The sequence below is a fragment of the Hyperolius riggenbachi genome, chromosome 8, assembly GCF_040937935.1.
Source record: "Hyperolius riggenbachi isolate aHypRig1 chromosome 8, aHypRig1.pri, whole genome shotgun sequence".
Classification (NCBI taxonomy): domain Eukaryota; kingdom Metazoa; phylum Chordata; class Amphibia; order Anura; family Hyperoliidae; genus Hyperolius; species Hyperolius riggenbachi.
In genome coordinates this window covers 4,146,260-4,170,529 of record NC_090653.1, presented here as the reverse complement: position 1 = coordinate 4,170,529, position 24,270 = coordinate 4,146,260, and the positions used below count along the sequence as shown (strand labels likewise).

The window sequence follows — 24,270 nt, the reverse complement described above, 5'->3', positions numbered from 1 at the left end:
TCCACTTCTCACATGTACACCACTTTGTATTGGTGTTTCACGTGGAATTCCAATAAAATTGATGCATGTTTGTGGCAGTGATGTGACAAAATGTGGAAAACTTCAAGGGGGCCAAATACTTTAGCAAACCACTGTATATAAACATACATCCATACACTGCACTGATAATCCAGCCGTTTGCTCGGGATATAAGGTTAGCGAGAGGCCGTGTACATGTGCCTCAGATAACCACTTCAGCACCACAGGGTTTTTTGCTTACAAACCAGAGCAATTTTCACATTTCAGCGCTCCTCCCATTCATTCACCAATAACTTTATTGCTACTCATCAGATGTAAATGATCTATATCTTGTTTTTTTTTGCCACAAATTATGCTTTGTGAGGGTGATATTTGCTTTTAGTAATTATGTTATTATTATCTGTGCATTTTAAAGGGAAAAATAAGAAAAAAAAGTAAAACCTACACTATTTCTCCATTTCCATGCACTATAGTTTTCAAATAAACAATGTTACCATATGTAAAACCCACACATTGTATTTGCTAATTTGTCCTGGTTATCTCAACATTTAAATAATGTTCCTAGTACAATGTATGGCGATAATATATTAGTTGGGAATAAGGCCTGGTGCACACCAAAAACCGCTAGCAGATCCGCAAAATGCTAGCAGATTTTTGAAACGCTTTTTCTTCTTTTTCTGTAGCATTTCACCTAGCATTTTGCGGTTTTGTGAAGCGTTTTTGGTGTAGTAGATTTCATATATTGTTACAGTAAAGCTGTTACTGAACAGCTACTGTAACAAAAAACGCCTGCAAAACCGCTCTGAAGTGCCGTTTTTCAGAGCGGTTTGCGTTTTTCCTATACTTAACATTGAGGCAGAAACGCATCCGCAATCCAAAATCTGCAGCAGCCCGGGAGTATGCGTTTCTCCAAAACGCCTCCCGCTCTGGTGTGCACCAGCCCATTGAAATACATTACCCTAGCGGATCCGCACCCGCAGCAGAACCGCTCTGGTGTGCACTAGGCCATAAGGAGTATTTTTTCTGGTTTGTGTTTTTTGTTTTCTCATTGTACTCTATCAGTAAATAAAAGCCCTTATCTTCATGATTAACAGTAATACACTCTCATGGCATACATATTTTAAAAGCTAAGTCCCTAGGGTAACTATTTATGTATTCTCAATGCTGTCACTTTTGGTTTTTTTATTTGGGGGTACAGAATATATGAAAATAACAGTTTTATTGCTTTTCATTCAGTTTTCCAGTAAAAAAAAATCACATGACTTAGCCCTCAGTTGTCAAACAACACAAAATCTATTCTCTCACTTGTCACGGTTAAAATGATACCCTATATACATAATCAGATAGCTTATTGGGCATACAGCACACTGTTAACCACAAGTACGCCTATCTACTCCCCTGAGCTCCAGGTGAAGTCCTGTGGGGAGTAGATAAGCGTAGCAAGGGTTGCAAAGTGATAATATAAGGTTAGCGTGCGGCCGTGTACATGTGCCTTAGCTAATATGAGATAAGTGAGAGGCCGTGTACACGTGCCTCAGCGGATATAAGGTTAGCGCACGGCCGTGTACACGTGCCTCAGCGGATATAAGGTTAGCGCACGGCCGTGTACACATGCCTCAGATAGTATAGGGTTAGCGCGCGGCCGTGTACACGTGCCTCAAATAGTATAAGCTAAGCGCACGGCCGTGTACACGTGCCTCAGATAGTATAAGCTAAGCGCACGGCCGTGTACACGTGCTTCAGATGATATGAGGTTAGTGCACGGCCGTGTACACATGCCTCAGCTGATATAAGGTTAGCGCACGGCCGTGTACACGTGCCTCAGATAGTATAAGCTTAGCGCACGGCCGTGTACACGTGCCTCAGATAGTATAAGCTTAGCGCACGTCCGTGTACACGTGCCTCAGATAGTATAAGCTTAGCGCACGTCCGTGTGCACGTGCCTCAGATAGTATAAGCTTAGCGCACGGCCGTGTACACGTGCCTCAGATGATATGAGGTTAGCGCCCGGCCGTGTACACATGCCTCAGCTGATATAAGGTTAGCGTGCAGCCGTGTACACATGCCTCAGCTGATATAAGGTTAGGGCGCGCCCGTGTACACGCGCCTCAGACAGTGCAGCAGGATTCAGCATTGTGGTGGATTACATGTGACGGCATCTCTCCAGCATCTCATCCATCACTGTCTGCACTGGAAGGACAATCACATTATCGCTGCGCTCGCTCTTATAGAGACAATATGTCGCCCGTTTATCCCTCTCTTACTTATCACCGCCGGTTACCTAACGTGAACCCGCCGCGCCGGACGCCTCAATCGCTACAGCGCTAAATAACACTCCGACTCACTATACAGAGTGACGGCTGGACAACCCTCTGCACCAAGCAGCACTGAGGGATTCCTCTGCCGGGGGAGGGCATTGTGCCAATAGGCAATGCAGAAACTAGATAACAGTACTGAACAATCCCGTACAAGCTGCTGCTTTATCAATATACAAGGAGTTTGTATGTTCTCCCCGTGTCAGTGTGGGTTTCCTCCAGACACTCCGGTTTCCTCCCACATCCCAATAACATACAGATAAGTTAATTGGCTTCCCCCAAAATTGGCCCTAGACTACAATACATACACTACACTAGACATACATAGACATATAACTATGGTAAGGATTAGAGTGTGAGCTCCTCTGATACACACACACTACACCATACATACATACATAGACACATAACTATGGTAAGGAAGGATTAGAGTGTCAGCTCCTCTGATACATGCACTACATGATACATACACAGACATAGGACTATGGTAGGGACTAGATTGTGAGCCCCTCTGATGCTGGGCATACACGGCAGTGTATTTCCTTATCAATCGAGCCGCTGATGGCTTGATTGATAATTTCCGACAGGTCTGATGACCCCGCTCGATCCCCGCGGGGGGACAATGAGCAAAATCGCAGCGGTGATACGGAAGTGCCCGCAGGGACAAGCAGGAATCGATTCGCACGGACGAGCGGGGACCCGCTTGCTCGATCCGGCGCATAAAACGCTCCGTGTATGCCCGGCATGAGGGACAGTTTATGGCATATACAATATACTCTGTACAGTGCAGGGGAAGATGTCAGCGCTATAGAAATATTAAATAATAATTCTTTATCAACACAGGATTCCATCGGTCTGTTTTTAAGCTCTATATATACATATACTAGTGACCTAAGCCTGTTTGAAAACGGGCTCTAGGTCTGTAATTACCACGTGCACCCGCCGGTCGCGCACCACACCCGGGCACACCCGCTGGTCGCACTCTCGCCCGGCCGCACGTCGGCCCAGTCCTAACGGCTGTCAGTGCTTTGACATGCGCAGTAGCACAAAGGCACTGACACACGGACAGGACGCAGGGACACTTCAGGATTATTAGGTAGGATTTGCATAGAAAATTAGCATAACCCTGCATCCACTCAAAAGTATTTACATCTCATTGACCACCCCCATCTATGGGTGACCATCACCAAGACTGGATAAGGCTGATATTATTCTCCCTCCAGAAAATGAGCCGCATCTGATTGGGTGGTGGATGGCTGCAGGGGGCGGGGTCACTTTATGGCTGTAGTGACCTCAGCAATGACCCAGCCAATCACCTTGTCTGATTGAGGACACACCCCTCCTGTGGGGACTATGTAAGCCCTGAAGGCAATCATTACAATCACACATCAGAAAAACGATTGAAATCAGATTGGACAAGCAATCGCCACATGCGACGCTGAGATTATCTCACTGTGACCCCGAGTGGAGATCCCCCACAGGGGGCAGCCCAGGGGCTCAATAACCGGGGCCTATGGGGGAGGGGTCCTCTAACAGTCATACTGAAATCTTTGCAGTAAAAGTGATTAATCATATACTTTATAGAGAAACCCGAATAAGTCTTTTTTTAAGTTAATTATAAAGATAAGGGATTGTTTGGAAGCACAATTATCGAGTCCTCCTGACAAATATTAATGCGTTTGGGGGTACGAGCGATGCGGTTACCCCCACTGGGGGTCATTAGCAAACAATGTCCTTCATAGAGGAGTATGGGCTGGAGAAACGCGAGCGGGGGGATATCAGAGGGGCGCTAGAATGTGAGCCAACCAGCCGGCAACCAATGGGCAAACTCCACCGGAAGCAGAGGTGATTGGGCCCGGCTATGCCTGCTACACACCATGCAATTGTCAGATAAAAAGGTCACATCGATTATTCCCGACAGGTCCAATCATTTTTCTGATTGTTTTTTTCCGATCACATCTATACAAACTTGAGGAGAAAAACAATCAGAAATCAGATCGGGCCTGTCGCAAACAATCGATTTGACCCGCCTATCTGATGGGAAATTGCATGGTGTGTACCAGGCATTAGATTCGGCAGTTGCAGATCTCCGGCAGGCAGATCAGTACTGGAGCTGCTTAGTTGCAGGATTCTGGTTTGGCCCCCCATAGATTCCAGTTCCTGTTGCTTTTGCTAGTGTTTTGCTCAGGCGATTTTTAGCAATTGCGTTTAGCACTTCTATAGCACTGAAGCGCAATCACGGGGAAATCGCCTGAAAATGGTGCAGGTTACACGTTTGCTTTTGGCGCTTTGCGTTAATCGCCAGCGATTAACGCAAATCGCCCAAGTGAGAATGGGCCCATAGGGTATTATTGCAGTAGCGGTCTAAAAAGTGCTGGCGCTTGAGCGTTTTGCCGAAATCGTCGGCAAAATGCTCTAGTGTGAATGGGGCCGTAGTCACATTTCCAGATGATTCCCAGTCCTCTGTACAGAGCTGTGCATAATGCTAGCTACACATGATACCGTTTTCTGGCAGACTTACCTGCCACATTGATTTTTTTCCAACATGTCCTATCTGAGTTTCGATTGATTTTCAGATCGTTTTTCCAATTGATTTCTGTTCACTTCTATTGAAATCAATCAGAAAACCGATCGGAAAATAAATCGAAATTCAGATCGGACATGTTGGAAATAAAATCGATCTGCAGTTTCCAAGGACTGAAATAGCACCTGGGCAATGCTCTGCGGGTGTTGCTATGACCCACCCCTCGTACCGACAGGGTTGGGGTAGCTTTGTAGAAGATAAGGGGTCCGCACCACTTCTAGATACTATTCCAACTTTTACTGAAGATCCATGAATGCCGTGTATGAGCTGCAGCCCGAGCAGCTTGTAAAAGGGCCCCTAACCCCAACCAGCGGCTGCAGCAGCTCCACGGCATTTATGGATCTCCAGTAAAAGTTGAAATTCTATCTGGAAGTGGTGCGGACCCTTATCTTCTATGCGGAAAAACAAAACAAAAATAATCTGGCAGGTAAATCTGTCAGAAAATTGTATCGTGTGTACCTAGCATTAGGACCGTTTTCCGCTAGCAGCGTTTAGCGATGCGATACTGATCGTTATTGATCTTCAATAAGCCACCTACACACAGCTAATGTGAATAGCACGTTTCCCAGTAGAAAACAGCTTTGAGGGCTTGTGTTCATACTTCGGGCATTTTTAGGTTAATTTTAAACCGCTTGTGCAATGATTCCCTATGGGAGTGTTCACATCTGAGCGGTTCGATTCCGATCCTCTAACCAAAGCGCTGCCTGTACCATTTCTGGGGGCGATTGCCTAAAATGAAAGGTGTAGGGAAATTGTAAAGCGCTTGAAAAAGCACTTTGTATAGCGATTTCCAAGCGCTTTAAGAATGAATATATTGTATTTATTCTTTTCTGGGTCAAAGAGTTCACTTCCTGACTGGCATCAGGAAGTGAAAAAACAAATCGTTCTGCAAAAAGTGCTTGGAAAAGCACTTTCTTTCAGCTGATAAGACTTGTCTTGAACGCGGATCGTTCAAGTCCAGTCTTATCAGCTGAACGACGGACTATACACACGCCTGATTTGACGTCCGGATGACTGAACGATTAGACGTCCAAACGACGGGTCGTTTAAAAACTCCGACGTGTGTACGAGCCTTAATGCGCATGTAAGCGCCGGGAGGCTACCACAACCTCCAGACACAGGAACAGCTTTTTTCCTCAAGCGGTAGCCATACTTAATGCTGAACCACGTTACAGCTGCCAGGACTTGATAGTAATCAGCACAGAACTGTAAATGAACAATTCTCACATTGCTTACTGCCACTATACTTATAATGTCCTTGACACTGTCTGTCCTTGTATTGTTTGTGTTTGTGTTTGTTAAGCAACCGCCAAGACAAATTCCTTGTAGGCAGTGGCGTTCCTACCATAGGGCGGCATGGGGCGCCCCGCACCGGGTGTCGGGCGCCCCAGGGGGTGTCATCAAGGCCCCCCACAGAGGCCTGTGCCGGCCGGACAGGAGGGGGGAAGCAACCCGGAAAGGAGGGGTGGCGGGGAAAGCGGCGGGGAGGGGGGCCAGACTCCCCACCTCCCTCACCTGGGTCCCCTCCTTCTGGCGCTTCCCCCTCCTAATTAGCAGCAGCTTGATGAGCGGGCAGGAGCGGGCGGAGAAGATTTACTCACCTACTTTCTGCGTTCCAGGCGATGGCAAATAGCGTCATCGACTCATCGTCACCTGACGCTGGTCTCCACCTTCTCCACCTCCCACTGTGCTTCCTGATTTGCGGAAGCACAGTGAGCGACAGAGAGACCAGCGTCACGTGAGGATAACGTTATGCGCCATCGCCTGGAGCAGGTGAGTAAGTTTTCCCCGCCCGCTTCGCTAAGCTGCTGGCTGCTGCTAATTAGGAGGGGGAAGCGCCGGAAGGAGGGGACCCCGCCACCCCACCTTCCAAGCTTCCCTCATACCGGGGGCACCTATGCTACACCGGGGGCCACTATGCTACACTGGGGGCACCTATGCTACACCGGGGGCCACTATGCTACACCGGGGGCCACTATGCTACACTGGGGGCCACTATGCTACACCGGGGGCCACTATGCTACACTGGGGGCCACTATGCTACACTGGGGGCCACTATGCTACACCGGGGGCCACTATGCTACACCGGGGGCCACTATGCTACACTGGGGGCCACTATGCTACACTGAGGGCACCTATGCTACACTGGGGGCCCCTATGCTACACTGGGGGCACCTATGCTACACTGGGGGCCACTATGCTACACTGGGGGCCACTATGCTACACTGGGGGCCACTATGCTACACTGGGGGCCACTATGCTACACTGGGGGCCACTATGCTACACTGGGGGCCACTATGCTACACTGAGGGCACCTATGCTACACTGGGGGCCCCTATGCTACACTGGGGGCACCTATGCTACACTGGGGGCCACTATGCTACACTGGGGGCCACTATGCTACACTGGGGGCCACTATGCTACACTGGGGGCCACTATGCTACACTGGGGGCACCTATGCTACACTGGGGGCACCTATGCTACACTGGGGGCACCTATGCTACACTGGGGGCCACTATGCTACACTGGGGGCCACTATGCTACACTGGGGGCCACTATGCTACACTGGGGGCACCTATGCTACACTGGGGGCCACTATGCTACACTGGGGGCCACTATGCTACACTGGGGGCCACTATGCTACACTGGGGGCCACTATGCTACACTGAGGGCACCTATGCTACACTGGGGGCCACTATGCTACACTGGGGGCCACTATGCTACACTGGGGGCCACTATGCTACACTGGGGGCACCTATGCTACACTGGGGGCCACTATGCTACACTGGGGGCCACTATGCTACACTGGGGGCCACTATGCTACACTGGGGGCCACTATGCTACACTGAGGGCACCTATGCTACACTGGGGGCCACTATGCTACACTGGGGCCACTATGCTACACTGGGGGCCCCTATGCTACACTGGGGGCACCTATGCTACACTGGGGGCCACTATGCTACACTGGGGGCCACTATGCTACACTGGGGGCACCTATGCTACACTGGCGGCCACTATGCTACACTGGGGGCCACTATGCTACACTGGGGGCCACTATGCTACACTGGGGGCACCTATGCTACACTGGGGGCCACTATGCTACACTGGGGGCCACTATGCTACACTGGGGGCCACTATGCTACACTGGGGGCCACTATGCTACACTGGGGGCCACTATGCTACACTGGGGGCCACTATGCTACACTGGGGGCCACTATGCTACACTGGGGGCACCTATGCTACACTGGGACCACTATGCTACACTATGCTACACTGGGGCCACTATGCTACACTAAACTATACTGGGGCCACTATGCTATACTGGGGCAACTATACTAGCTATACTGGGGCAGTGGCGGTGCCAGGGGGGTGGTTTGGGTGCTGAAGCACCCCCTAATATTGTCCAAGCACCCCCAGCGTGAACTGATTTTCGGCGTCTAATAGACGCTGTGTCAGTTCACTGACAGCAGCAGCCCGCAGCTCCAACAGCGGCAGAGCAGGGCTACAGTAAAATGGCGTCCGAAGCCCTGCTCTGGAGACTGAGTCTGCAATGCAGGGCTTCGGGCGCCATTTTCCCGTAGCCCTGCTCTCAGCACGGGAGTGTCAGTTGCTGGCTGGCTGCAGAGGATCGTGAGAGCTGCGCGCCGGACGGAGGCCGGGACAGGAGGTCTGCTGCTGCTTCAGGTGAGTAAATTTTTATTTAATTTATATTAGCAGGTGTATCGACTGTTCTGGCCAGGTCTGCTACATGATTGAAGTGTTTTCTGGCCAGGTTGCCACATGATTGCATATATTTTCTGGGCAAATCTGCCGACATGATTGCATATATTTTCTGGGCAAATCTGCCGACATGATTGCATGTATTTTCTGGGCAAATCTGCCGACATGATTGCATGTATTTTCTGGGCAAATCTGCCGACATGATTGCATGTATTTTCTGGGCAAATCTGCCGACATGATTGCATGTATTTTCTGGGCAAATCTGCCGACATGATTGCATGTATTTTCTGGGCAAATCTGCCAACATGATTGCATGTATTTTCTGGGCAAATCTGCCGACATGATTGCATGTATTTTCTGGGCAAATCTGCCGACATGATTACATGTATTTTCTGGGCAAATCTGCCGACATGATTGAACGTGTTTTTTGGGCAAATCTGCCGACATGATTGAACGTGTTTTTTGGGCAAATCTGCCGACATGATTGCATATATTTTCTGGGCAAATCTGCCGACATGATTGCATGTATTTTCTGGGCAAATCTGCCGACATGATTGCATGTATTTTCTGGGCAAATCTGCCGACATGATTGCATGTATTTTCTGGGCAAATCTGCCGACATGATTGAACGTGTTTTTTCGGCAAATCTGCCGACATGATTGAACGTGTTTTTTGGGCAAATCTGCCGACATGATTGAACTATTTTCTGGTCAAATCTGTTCACATTACGTGTATTTTCTTGAGAAAACCTGAACAATTATGTGAATTTTCTGGGGAAAGGCCCACTGTCTTTGTGTTGCACTTTTAAGGGGAACCCGAGGTGAGAATAATATTGGGCTGCAATATTTATCTCCTTTTAAGCAATACCAGCTGCCTGGCTGCTGTGCTGGTCCTCTGCATCTAATTCTTTCAACCATAGACCCTGAATAAGCATGCAGCAGGTCAGGGGTTTCTGACAATATTGTCAGAACTGACAAGATTAGCTGCATGATTGTTTCTGGTGTAATTCAGTTCACTACTGCAGCCAAATAGATCAGCAGGGCTGCCTATTGTTTAAAAGGAAATGAATATGGCAGCCTCCATATCACTCTTATCCCGGGTTCACTTTAAATTAGTTAGCTCTGCCCTCATCCGGTCATGGCCACGCCCATTTTTCGCCGCGGCGCGCAATGCGCGCCGCATGTTATAACCGCACCCATTTTTTGTTAGCTATACTGGTGCCACTATACTATACTAAGGACAACTTTAGGGGGGGGAGCGAGCCTACACCTGGCATTACCCTCCGTGTCACGTTTAGCATGCCACATTTGCTGTTTTTTGTTTTTTTTTATGGGGGGGGGGGGGTGTCTTTTTAATACCCAGCACCGGGTGTCAAATGCCCTAGGTACGCCACTGCTTGTAGGTGCAAACTTACTTGGCGAAAATTAATTGATTGATTCTGATAAAAATAAAAAAAATCACGCACAAAAAAAATCACAAAACGCCGGTGTCAGTAATTTATGATTTATGATTTATGATGTGAACAAGGCTTTTCCAGTGATTAATAAGTTAACAAAGTTTCCAATTCATGCAAATGGCATGCAATGTGTAACTAAAGCCAAACTCTGCAGCCGCTGCACCCGTCTGTCTCAGTTCTGCCATCTGCAGCAAGCGCAGAAAACTGCCCTCTGATTGGCTGTCTCCGGTCAGCGTCATACAAATGAGTAAAATCGCCATCATTACCCTGTTGGAGATACAACAATATGTTTCTGTACCTGCAGGTTCCATGCTCTGCCACGCCCTGCAGTCATGTGACCCCTCATAGCTCCACCCACTCCGCTGCACAGCTGGTCTCATAAGTGAATTATTGCATGCAGCTGCCAGCAGGACAGACCGGCAGAGGGACCATAGTGATTCCAGCTGCAATGCAGATTATTTGCTGGTTTGTATTGGGCCAATCAAAAATACTAGGAAGTGTGTTTGATTGCATACAATCTGCATGACATTTGCATGCAAGGTGGAGCGATTTGCATATCATTGCATGTCTCCTGGTCGGGCTGAACACAGGAATACAAGGCTTGGAATTACGGAAGGTCAGCGAGAGGCGAATCTTTTCAAACTGATGCAGCATCGTGCTAATCTTGTATGCAAATGTTTGTAGCTAGAACATGAACCAATCAAATACTGCGGAGGTAACATTTGTCCCATTCTCAAGCTGCACACAATGCAAAATCCTGCATCAGCTCAAAATTATTTGCATCTCACTGACCATCCGAAAATCAGAACTACGGAGGGTCAGCGAGAGGCGAATCGCTCAAAGTCAATGCAAATTGCATGAAAATCTCTGCAAGTGGAGCGATTGGTGCAGCAGCTAGGCATATCAACATATCATTACCACAACGTTTCTGATTGGCTATCCTCTCATTGACTCCGCCCCCGGTGACTAGAGATAATCCGCTTACCTGACCGGGTTACTAGTGAGTGACACCCGCAGGGACTCCAGGCAGTTCAGCAGCTTGTCGTCCATGATTCCCGAGCGCAGCTCATGTACATATTCCTGCGAGGACAGCGTACATTCATGCTTGTTATTCCTCAGGCCACCCTGATGGGGAGAGAGAAGACAGGAGGATCAGCATGACACAGTGACACGGGACACACTGACACGGTGACACACCGACACGGGACACACTGACATGCAACACACTGACACGGGACACATTGACACGGTGACACACCGACACGGGACACACTGACACGGTGACACACCGACACGGGACATGGTGACACGGGACACAGGGTGACATGGGACACACGGACACAGTGACACAGAAGAGACAGGGTGACACGGGACACAGTGACACGAGACACTGTAACAGGGTGACACGGGACACACCGACACGGGACACACTGACACGGGACACACTGACACGGGACACACCGACACGGGACACACTGACACGGTGGCACACCGACACGGGACACGGTAACACAGGACACACAGGGTGACATGGGACACACGGACACAGTGACACAGAAGAGACAGGGTGACACAGGACACGGTGACACGGAACAGACAGGGTGACACGGGACACGGTGACACGGAACACACGGACGCGGTGACACAGAAGAGACAGGGTGACACGGGACACAGTGACACGGGACACTGTAACAGGGTGACACGGGACACCGACACGGGACACAGTGACACGGAACACACAGGGTGACACGAGACAAACCGACACAGGACACACAGGGTGACACGGAACACACGGACACGGTGACACGGAACACACTGACACAGGACATGGTGACACGGGACACACTGACACAGAACACACAGACACGGAACACATGGACACAGAATTCAGTGACACAGAACACACAGACACGGAACACACTGACATTATTATATTATTATTATATTAGTCAGTGACATGCCTATGTACTCTGTAATGTGCTGCAGAAGATGTCAGTGCTATATAACTACATAATAATAATATGGGAGGACATTAGACTATGACTATGGCAAGATTAGAGTGTGAGCTCCTGAGGACAGTCAGTGACATGACTGTGTACTCTGTAATGTGCTGCAGAAGATGTCAGTGCTATATACATACATATTAATAATATGGTAGGACATTAGACTATGACTATGGTAGGATTAGAGTGTGGGCTCCTCTGAGGACAGTCAGTGACATAACTATGTGCTCTGTAAAGTGCTGCAGAAGATGTCAGTGCTATATAAATACATAATATTAATATGGTAGGACATTACACTATGACTATGGTGGGATTAGAGTGTAAGCTCCTCTGAGGACAGTCAGTGACATGACTATGTACTCTGTAATGTGCTGCAGGAGATGTCAGTGCTATATAAATACATAATAATATTATGGTAAGACATTAGACTATGACTATGGTAGGATTAGATTGTGAGCACTTCTGAGGATAGTCAGTGACATGACTATGCACTCTGTACAGTGCTGCACAAGATGTCAGTGCTATATAAATACATAATAATAATATGGTAGGACATTACACTATGACTATGGTGGGATTAGAGTGTGAGCTCCTCTGAGGACAGTCAGTGACATGACTATGTACTCTGTAAAGTGCTGCAGAAGATGTCAGTGCTATATAAATACATAATAATAATATGGTAGGACATTACACTATGACTATGGTAGGATTAGATTGTGAGCTCCTCTGAGGACAGTCAGTGACATGTCTATATACTCTGTAATGTGCTGCAGGAGATGTCAGTGCTATATAAATACATAATAATAATATGGTAGGACATTACACTATGACTATGGTAGGATTAGAGTGTGAGCTCCTCTGAGGACAGTCAGTGACATGACTATATACTCTGTAAAGTGCTGCAGAAGATGTCAGTGCTATATAAATACATAATAATAATATGGTAGGACATTACACTATGACTATGGTAGGATTAGATTGTGAGCTCCTCTGAGGACAGTCAGTGACATGACTATGTACTCTGTAAAGTGCTGCAGAAGATGTCAGTGCTATATAAATACATAATAATAATATGGTAGGACATTACACTATGACTATGGTAGGATTAGAGTGTGAGCTCCTCTGAGGACAGTCAGTGACATGACTATGTACTCTGTAATGTGCTGCAAGAGATGTCAGTGCGATATAATACATAATAATAATATGGTAGGACATTACACTATGACTATGGTAGGATTAGATTGTGAGCTCCTCTGAGGACAGTCAGTGACATGACTATGTACTCTGTAAAGTGCTGCAGAAGATGTCAGTGCTATATAAATACATAATATAATATAGTAGGACATTAGACTATGACTATGGTAGGATTAGATGGTGAGCTCCTCTGAGGACAGTCAGTGACATGACTATGTACTCTGTAATGTGCTGCAGAAGATGTCAGTGCTATATAAATACATAATAATAATAATATTGTAGGACATAAGACTATGACTATGGTAGGATTAGAGTGTGAGCTCCTCTGAGGACAGTCAGTGACATGACTATGTACTCTGTAATGTGCTGCAGGAGATGTCAGTGCTATATAAATACATAATAATAATATGGTAGGAGATTAGACTATGACTATGGTAGGATTAGAGTGTGAGCTCCTCTGAGGACAGTCAGTGACATGACTATGTACTCTGTAATGTGCTGCAGAAGATGTCAGTGCTATATAAATACATAATAATAATATAGTAGGACATTAGACTATGACTATGGTAGGATTAGAGTGTGAGCTCCTCTGAGGACAGTCAGTGACATGACTGTGTACACTGTAATGTGCTGCAGAAGATGTCAGTGCTATATAAATACATAATAATAATATGGTAGGACATTACACTATGGTAGGATTAGATTGTGAGCTCCTCTGAGGACAGTTGGTGACATGAATTATGCAGTGTTTTCTGTAATGTGCTGCTCTAAATGTCAGCAATGTATGAATGCATAATAATAATAATGTTTTTTTTTAACTGAGTTGTGCACTGACTGAAATAAGCATTTATATTTTACACTATTTTATTATTACATTTTTAGGTGTTGAGCTGCAAATACTTCTGACATTTCCCATGCGGTCTGCCTGATTATCTATCTGAGAAATCTCTTGGAACAATATTGATAGATGGCAAGGAAATGAACAGCGCTACTTAAAAACAGACTAGTGCCTACCTGCAAAAGAGTGCAAGCCCCACTTGTGGGGTCGAATACACACCGAGCATACACATGACCTGTCTACCACTGGAGGAGGATGTTGGTTTCCTGTAACAGCTTGCATGCAACCTATTAAGTACTCGTCCCTCCCACTGCGAAGAAGTCAATCTTCCATCAAGGTGCGTTTGCAGTTTCTGGGGGGGCTCAGCGCATCTCTGATTCGAGGCCATTCGGAGGCGGCCTGGTGTTGCGCTGATCCACCTTTTGCGCAATATTGATGGATGTCGCTGACTCCAGAGACAATAGAGGCCGCTCCAGACGCCAGAGAATATACGGTAGATGTAGATGGTTGGGTAACGTCACACTACAGAGTCACTACAGTGCCTATAGATGGGTTGCTTCTGATTGTAAGAAAACTGGGAATGTGTTTTCTGTAATAGCCCCCCCCCCCCCCCCCCAATAACTGACATGCAGAATCTGAGGGTTATAAGACATCCTAAACTTTGTGACAACTGAACTGACTGATACAATCACATGTATGTTCAGACGAGGTATTTGTCCCAGCAGCACTACAATTCAGGGGTCAGTTAGGGCCCTTTTACACTTAATCAGTTGTTCTCAGTTAAAACTGAAAGAAAACAGATTTTCAAAGTAATGCCTATGTTTTCCTACGGCACCTTTCACACTTAACCAGGGCCGCCATCAGAAATTTTGGGGCCCCTCACAAATAATCAGTCCGGCCCCCCACCCCCCCCACAAACTGAGAAATGCGCGTAGCCATTACATGTTGGCAGAGCTAGTTGGAGGCTTGCTGTCCACAAATTAATCACGAATAACCACGGTGGATACTCGTGATTCAAGTTAGCTCTAATTGCCACAGCTGAGCGGCTAGATGCGGCGGGGTTAATTACCCAAAACGCCGCTCTCCGCCCAGCGTTTCAACGAGGTGCAAGTGTCCGAATGGACGCGTTGCAAGCCTCGATATCGAGCACTTCCTCCTTCAAGCCGGAAGGAGGAAGTGCTCCATCATTTTTTTAGAACCTCCCAGTTTTATTTTCTGTTTAAAAAAGCTAAAAAAGTAGGTTTAATGCTATTGTCTCATATGGTAATGATTCAGCTTTTCCCATAGTCTCGCAGTTAGCAATCATGAGGCCCCCAACAAACCATGAGGCCCCCAACAAGACAAATTCAGCAATCATGAGGCCCCCAACAAGACAAATTCAGCAATCATGAGGCCCCCAACAAATCATGAGGCCCCCAACAAATCATGAGGCCCCCAACAAGACAAATTCAGCAATCTTGAGGCTCCCAACAAATCATGAGGCCTCCAACAAGTAAAAATTCAATCATTAGGCCCCCAACAAGACAAATTCAGCAGTCATGAGGCACATAAATAGACAGCATTTCACATAAATAGGCAGAATGCCCCCTTATTATGGTAGACACCTCTCACCTGGATTCTGACAGGGACCCCCAGGTTAGGTAGTGAGTGACATGGAGCCCTTTAGGCAGTGAGTGACAGGGAGCCCTTTTAGGTAGTGAGTGAGTGACAGGGAGCCCCTTTAGGTAGTGAGCGAGTGACAGGGAGGCCCTTTAGGGAGTGAGTGACAGGGAGCCCCTTTAGCTAGTGAGTGAGTGACAGGGAGGCCCTTTAAGTAGTGAGTGAGTGACAGGGAGACCCTTTAGCTAGTGAGCGAGTGACAGGGAGGCCCTTTAGGGAGTGAGTGACAGGGAGGCCCTTTAGGTAGTGAGTGAGTGACAGGGAGGCCCTTTAGGGAGTGAGTGACAGGGAGGCCCTTTAGGTAGTGAGTGAGTGACAGGGAGGCCCTTTAGGTAGTGAGTGAGTGACAGGGAGGCCCTTTAAGTAGTGAGTGAGTGACAGGGAGGCCCTTTAAGTAGTGAGTGAGTGACAGGGAGGCCCTTTAGCTAGTGAGCGAGTGACAGGGAGGCCCTTTAGGGAGTGAGTGACAGGGAGGCCCTTTAGGTAGTGAGTGAGTGACAGGGAGGCCCTTTAGGGAGTGAGTGACAGGGAGGCCCTTTAGGTAGTGAGTGAGTGACAGGGAGGCCCTTTAGGTAGTGAGTGAGTGACAGGGAGGCCCTTTAAGTAGTGAGTGAGTGACAGGGACTTTAAGTAGTGAGTGAGTGACAGGGAGGCCCTTTAGCTAGTGAGCGAGTGACAGGGAGGACCTTTAGGGAGTGAGTGACAGGGAGGCCCTTTAGGTAGTGAGTGAGTGACAGGGAGGCCCTTTAGGGAGTGAGTGAAAGGGAGGCCATTTAGGGAGTGAGTGACAGGGAGGCCCTTTAGGGAGTGAGTGACAGGGAGGCCCTTTAGGGAGTGAGTGACAGGGAGGGCCTTTAGGGAGTAAGTGACAGGGAGGCCCTTTAGGGAGTGAGTGACAGGGAGGGCCTTTAGGGAGTGAGTGACAGGGAGGCCCTTTAGGGAGTGAGTGACAGGGAGGCCCTTTAGGGAGTGAGTGACAGGGAGGCCCTTTAGGTAGTGAGTGAGTGACAGGGAGGCCCTTTAGGTAGTGAGTGAGTGACAGGGAGGCCCTTTAAGTAGTGAGTGAGTGACAGGGAGGCCCTTTAGCTAGTGAGCGAGTGACAGGGAGGACCTTTAGGGAGTGAGTGACAGGGAGGCCCTTTAGGTAGTGAGTGAGTGACAGGGAGGCCCTTTAGGGAGTGAGTGAAAGGGAGACCATTTAGGGAGTGAGTGACAGGGAGGCCCTTTAGGGAGTGAGTGACAGGGAGGCCCTTTAGGGAGTGAGTGACAGGGAGGGCCTTTAGGGAGTGAGTGACAGGGAGGCCCTTTAGGTAGTGAGTGAGTGACAGGGAGGCCCTTTAAGTAGTGAGTGAGTGACAGGGAGGCCCTTTAAGTAGTGAGTGAGTGACAGGGAGGCCCTTTAAGTAGTGAGTGAGTGACAGGGAGGCCCTTTAGCTAGTGAGCGAGTGACAGGGAGGCCCTTTAGGTAGTGAGTGAGTGACAGGGAGGCCCTTTAAGACAGGGAGGCCCTTTAAGTAGTGAGTGAGTGACAGGGAGGCCCTTTAAGTAGTGAGTGAGTGACAGGGAGGCCCTTTAAGTAGTGAGTGAGTGACAGGGAGGCCCTTTAGCTAGTGAGCGAGTGATAGGGAGGCCCTTTAGGGAGTGAGTGACAGGGAGGCCCTTTAGGTAGTGAGTGAGTGACAGGGAGGCCCTTTAAGTAGTGAGTGAGTGACAGGGAGGCACTTTAAGTAGTGAGTGAGTGACAGGGAGGCCCTTTAAGTAGTGAGTGAGTGACAGGGAGGCCCTTTAGCTAGTGAGCGAGTGACAGGGAGCCCCCCCAGCCGCCGCCGCCGCTGCCTCCCCTACCTTGCCAGTGCTGCCCAAGCGTCAGACCTCAAGATCAGCGGCGACCCGACCAGTAAGAGCGGGCGCTGGACGCACCCGCTCTATATGCGGAAGTGACGTCACTTCCGCATATCAGTGCGGGTGCTGGGTCCTAGCGCCCGCACTACTGTCGCCGCCTGATCGGGGTCTGACTAGGCGGTGGCGGCGGCGACTAGAGGGATGGAGGGAGGGAGCAGCGGTCAGGGGGAGTTGAGCGGCCGCCGGGCGGCAACCGCCAGGGCCGCGGCGGGGATGGGGCCCCCCTGCAGGGCCGGGGCCCGTGACGGGAGTCACGGTTGTCCCCAACTGATGGCGGGCCTGCACTTAACACATGGTAACTGAAATCTTCTTCCCAATGCACTGCTATGGAAAAAACGCGCACTAACGCACACTAATGCATACCATCTGATTAAGTGTAAACGGGGCCTTAGGATAAGGTGTGAGGGTGAAGTGTTTGTCCCAAAATGTTAACCCCTTCATTACAGCTGTGTGTCCCGTGTCACCCCATAGAAGGCGTTGTGTACTTTATCACCCTATGGAAGGCGTTGTGTACTCAGTGTCACCCCATAGAAGGCGTTGTGTACTTTGTCACCCCATAGAAGAAGCTGTGTACTTTGTCACCCCATAGAAGGCGTTGTGTACTTTGTCACCCCATAGAAGAAGCTGTGTACTTTGTCACCCCACAGAAGGCGTTGTGTACTTTGTCACCTCATAAAAGGAGTTGTGTACTTTTTCACCTCATAGAAGGAGTTGTGTACTTTGTCACCTCACAGAAGGCGTTGTGTACTTTGTCACCCCACAGAAGGCGTTGTGTACTCTGTCAGCTCATAGAAGGAATTGTGTACTTTGTCACCCTATGGAAGGAGTTGTGTACTTTGTCACCCTATGGAAGGAGCTGTGTACTTTGTCACCCGTAGAAGGAGCTGTGTACTTTGTCACCCCGTAGAAGGAGCTGTGTACTTTGTCACCCCGTAGAAGGAGCTGTGTACTTTGTCACCCCGTAGAAGGAGCTGTGTACTTTGTCACCCCGTAGAAGGAGCTGTGTACTTTGTCACCCCGTAGAAGGAGCTGTGTACTTTGTCACTCTATGGAAGGCGATGTGTACTTTGTCACCTTATAGAAGGCGTTGTGTACTTTGTCACCCTATGGAAGGCGATGTGTACTTTGTCACCTTATAGAAGGCGTTGTGTACTTTGTCACCCTATGGAAGGCGATGTGTACTTTGTCACCCTATGGAAGGTGTTGTGTGTATTTTGTCACCCATGGTGGGTTCAGTAAGTTTGGATAGTGGGGATCTTCTAGAGAATGATGAAGTCTGCACATTGGCAGATGTATAATTTCCTCTCGCCCGTGGCGTCCACAAACACCCCCCTCAGATCTGGGATTATTGTTACACCGAGATGAAAAGGAAATTATTAATGTGGCTATTTACCTGTTTTCCGTGTCTGATAACACAAGACGCAGCACCGCACATATTGTGCCATAAATTATTCAGCCCATTTGCATGTTTTCCAGAATCTGGCGTTAAACTTATCAAAGTGCGCGTGTCATCTATTAATAACGCCGCGGAAATGACTGACAGCGCAATAAAGGTTTTATGGTGTGTCTGTCACTCCCGGATAAATATTACATAATACCGTCACCTTGTAGAACGAGCGCAGCCTCGCCGCCCACCGGCGACAGGACAACCGACTGCGGAGAAACGTGACCAATGGCAGAGGTCACACACGGGCAATGGCATGATAACGATTGTGGAACGAGCGCAGGCAACAGGACAACCTAATGCAGTAAAACGAGACCAATGGCAGAGGTCACACACGGGCAATGGCATGATAACGATTGTGGAACGAGTGCAGGCAACAGGACAACCGACTGCGGAGAAACGTGACCAATGGCAGAGGTCACACACGGGCAATGGCATGATAACGATTGTGGAACGAGCGTAGGCAACAGGACAACCGACTGCGGAGAAACGTGACCAATGGCAGAGGTCACACGCGGGCAATGGCATGATAACGATTGTGGAACGAGCGCAGGCAACAGGACAACCGACTGCGGAGAAACGTGGCCAATGGCGAAGATCACACGCGGGCAATGGCTTGATAACCATTTGCAGCTTATAATAATTTTACACAAATGTATGCGGTCCAGGTAAATGGCGATCTTGACAAGTCAAATTTCACGTGTAAATTTGCTTAATATTAAAATAAAATCAACTGGAATTATCTCCTGTGGATAAATATTGCCTAGTGTGTGTAATCCTCATTCAATCAATGCAACTTCAAGAGAATCTTCCACCGTCTCACAAGCCTATTAGTGCTACCTAAACACGCTGATTATGATTGGCTACAAATGTGAGTATGCTGAGGTGTCCTCCATTGTCACTGGGGTTGTCAGTGAGCGACTAAGAGACCAACGTGGTGACTGACAGTATGTAGTAGCCTGTAAACCCCGCCCTATTCTCAGCCTGAATCAGATACAGGGCTGACTATTGGCTGCACACACAGTCCCTCCCTCTAGATGGCGCACATGAATGGCAGATAGGATAATTGTGATCATGTGATCAGCCTGCTCTATGTAGCAGCCTGTAAACCCCGCCCTATTCTCAGCCTGAATCAGATACAGGGCTGACTATTGGCTGCACACATAGTCCCTCCCTCTAGATGGCGGATGTGAATGGTAGATAGGATAATTGTGATTATGTGACTAGACTGATCTATGTAGCGGCCTGCAAACCCCGCCCTATTCTCAGCCTGAATCAGATGCAGGGCGGACTATTGGCTGCACACACAGTCCCTCTCTCTACATAGCATTGTGTGAATGACAGATAGGATCATTGTGATCAAGTGATCAGACTGATCTATGTAGCATCCTGTAAACTCCTCCTCATTCCCAGCCTGAATCAGATGCAGGGCTGACTATTGGCTACACACACGGTCCCTACCTCTAGATGGCACTGTGTGAATGACCTATAGGATAATCGTGATTATGTGACCAGACTGATCTATTTAGCGGCCTGTAAACCCCGCCTTATTCCCAGCTTGAATTAGATGCAGGGCTCACTAAAATCTGCACACACAGTCCCTCCCTCTAGATGGCGCTGTGTGAATGACATATAGGATCATCGTGATTATGTGACCAGACAGCTCAGCAGCAGTATACAGATGTGGCCTGTAACCATTTATCACAAAACGTGTTGCAATGGGGAGAGGTTGGGAGGTAGCTGACTACTAGGGTACATCGTAATAAGTCATTTGGGATTCCTGAAATGTCACATCATTTTCACAACATCTACAATTCTGATTGTAATTACGATTTCTGAGTAATCTTCATTTTGCCTAACTTTGTAGTTTTTGCACAAATGCATTGCAGTCTATGAAGTCTAATAAAATATGGAACAAACAACTCATTTTTGCATGTGAGATTTTTTTTTCACATAATTGTAGTAAACTGAGAGAATTTTATATTCACAAAATTACGTGTCATTGCGAAAATGATGAATTGTTATTATGATTTGGTGAAAAATTAATTTTGCAATAGTCAAACAATCTGCACTACAATTTTACGTCAGATTTCCAAATTTCGTTGCAAAATTAGTATGCGAAATACGAGCTCATCTGCATTATTGGCCTGCGAGCCGTAGAAATCCATTCTTGGCCAGCAGGGGTGTAACTACAGTTCATGGGGTCCCCAAGCCTGATGCCCCCCAATGATCCCACCCCTTCCCTTGCCTCCCCCTGGTGCCCCTTACAGCCTGGGGGAGGGGTCATCTCACACCCCTCCCCCTGGTGCCCCTCACAGCCTCGGGGCGGGGCCATCTCACAACCCTCCCCCTGGTGCCTGGGGGCGGGGCCATCTCACAAGGGTCATACAACATGTGGCCATCATTATATTCACACCCATAACAAGTGCAGCCACAAAACCCCTGATCTGCAGTATAGTCCCCTGTATCGGAGGAAGGGAAGCTTAGTAGGTGGGGCCCCCACAGCTCTGGGCCCCTGTGCAATCACAGGTACTGCTCCCACCTAGTTACGCCCCTGTTGGTCAGCCTGATTGTTTGCGGCGGGATCAGAAAATTGTAATAATATATCTGTGCTGTGGCTGGACTGGTAATATTGAAGAAATCGGAAAACCGGATATTGTCCCGATGATCAGCTGATAGGAGAAAAGAAATCCAAAGCTCTCCACGATCTCTCTCCCCTGTACATCTCCTCACTGGTCTCCAGATACCAACCCAATCGCAATCTCAGATCTGCACAGGACCTGCTGTCGTCCTCCTCTAGAATCACCTCCTCACATTCACGTATACAAGACTTCTCCCGTGCCTCACCCCCTCCTCTGGAACGCCCTTCCACAGCACATCCGCCACTCTCCAACCACTGAAATCTTTAAACGCTCCCTGAAAACTCATTTTTCCGACAAGCATGCACTCTAACTTAGGCCATTTCCCTTCAACCTCTTTAAGTTTTACTCCTTCCTAGATGACCTAAACAGGCACTGTGCCTGTATGTACACTGTATACTTACCCTCCTCTTGTTCCCCCCCCCCCCCCCATTCCTTTAGATTGTAAGCTCACAAGGGCAGGGCTCTCCCCCTTTTGTGTCTTGGGATTCGTTATTCATTTCTTAGCTCACACTCTGTTATACATGTTATTCATCATGTTACATCTGTCAGTGTAATCAGCAGTTCTGTATTGTGTACCAGTGTCCATATTTGATGTATATCATCGTCTGTATCATTATGTCTCCCATGTTTGTTTTCCTACTTTGTACAGCGCCACGGAATATGTTGGCGCTTTATAAGTCAATAATAAATACTTCCCAGACTCCTCTGCTGCATGGCCTCCTGCACTCCACCTACAGGCGCACCCTTCCCCAGATGTGATACTTTCCTGGCGGGAACAACCAGCCGGTCGTGCAAATGTGATCTCGGAACGCATAATGATTCCCGATGACATCATTTCATGGGCTTCAGCAAATCACATTCATCGCAGGAAGAGCCAAAAACAAACAAAACAAACCTGCAATTTGCCTTCGGAGAACAGGAGCGATTGTTCCAGATCAATCCCCCCCCCCCATACAATCCCCGACATCCAGGGGTTAATTACGCTGCTTTGTTTGAAGCTGAAGAGGATTGCTGATAAATGTCACAACTATCACAATAATTACCTTTGCTTTCATCAGGATGGAGACGGCACTGCGTATTATGCACGGAAAGGTTCTTTACTGCCAAAAACAGGATTTGGTAAACATGCTCGGAATCAGACGCACAATGACAATTATACAATTGATTTCTGTCCAAGAACTAACTTTACTTCTATGAATGGCGCTGCTGCCTGGCGTGACAAACGCGCGAATCAGACGCAGCTTAAAGTTATTGTAACAGGAAGGAGACAGTGAAACAATGGCCAAACCATGTGATCAGTACAGCCCTGGCGGGGAGCAGCGCGGAGAATTGCAGGAAGGGGTGGGGCTTATATCACACACACCGTACTGTAATTGGTGCATGTAAAATAGAAGTTCTCATGGGAGGAGTTGTGTTACTCGACCACAGCGCGACTTTTCACAAGTATAACGGGAAGAACCAACAGTACAGGACGGGGATACAACCAACACCACGCCATGTTTATTCTGCACCTCCAGGGGTTGGCGGCTTCTGGTGACGCCTTCAGGAAGTTCCACAACTTCTTGTTCTTCACTTGTTTCATGAATAAGCTCCCAAGAAAGGAAGTGGCAGAGGCTCTAAGTCAGGTGATCTAGGTCAGGGCAGAACGTGGCAGAGGCTCTAAGTCAGGTGATCTTGGTCAGGACAGGAAGTGGCAGAGGCTCTAAGTCAGGTGATCTAGGTCAGGACAGGAAGTGGCAGAGGCTCTAAGGCAGGTGATCTAGGTCAGGACAGGATGTGGAAGAGGCTCTAAGTCAGGTGATTTAGGTCAGGACAGGACGTGGAAGAGGCTCTAAGTCAGGTGATTTAGGTCAGGACAGGACGTGGAAGAGGCTCTAAGACAGGTGATCAGAGGCTTTAAGTCAGGTGATCTAGGTCAGGACAGGAAGTGGCAGAGGCTCTAAGTCAGGGGATCTAGGTCAGGACAGGACGTGGAAGAGGCTCTAAGTCAGGTGATCTTGGTCAGGACAGGAAGTGGCAGAGGCTCCAAGTCAGGTGATCTTGGTCAGGACAGGAAGTGGCAGAGGCTCTAAGTCAGGTCATCTAGGTCAGGACAGAACGTGGCAGAGGCTCTAAGTCAGGTGATCTAGGTCAGGACAGGAAGTGGCAGAGGCTCTAAGTCAGGTGATCTAGGTCAGGACAGGACATGGAAGAGGCTCTAAGTCAGGTGATCTTGGTCAGGACAGGAAGTGGCAGAGGCTCCAAGTCAGGTGATCTTGGTCAGGACAGGAAGTGGCAGAGGCTCTAAGTCAGGTCATCTAGGTCAGGACAGAACGTGGCAGAGGCTCTAAGTCAGGTGATCTAGGTCAGGACAGGAAGTGGCAGAGGCTCTAAGTCAGGTGATCTAGGTCAGGACAGGACATGGAAGAGGCTCTAAGTCAGGTGATCTTGGTCAGGACAGGAAGTGGCAGAGGCTCTAAGTCAGGTCATCTAGGTCAGGACAGGACGTGGCAGAG

At 48.3% G+C, this 24,270-nt stretch overlaps 1 protein-coding gene across 4 annotated transcripts in view; it reads right to left on the bottom strand.

Annotated features, from left to right (window-relative positions):
* DIAPH2 (diaphanous related formin 2) overlaps positions 1-24,270 on the bottom strand; it is a 1,596,586-nt gene that overhangs the window by 1,163,605 nt on the left and 408,711 nt on the right. For all 4 annotated transcript variants that reach the window (XM_068249979.1, XM_068249980.1, XM_068249981.1 and 1 more), the window contains one exon: positions 11,079-11,218. In XM_068249979.1, the coding sequence (XP_068106080.1) occupies positions 11,079-11,218 (140 nt within the window). The remainder of the gene's footprint in view (positions 1-11,078; positions 11,219-24,270) is intronic.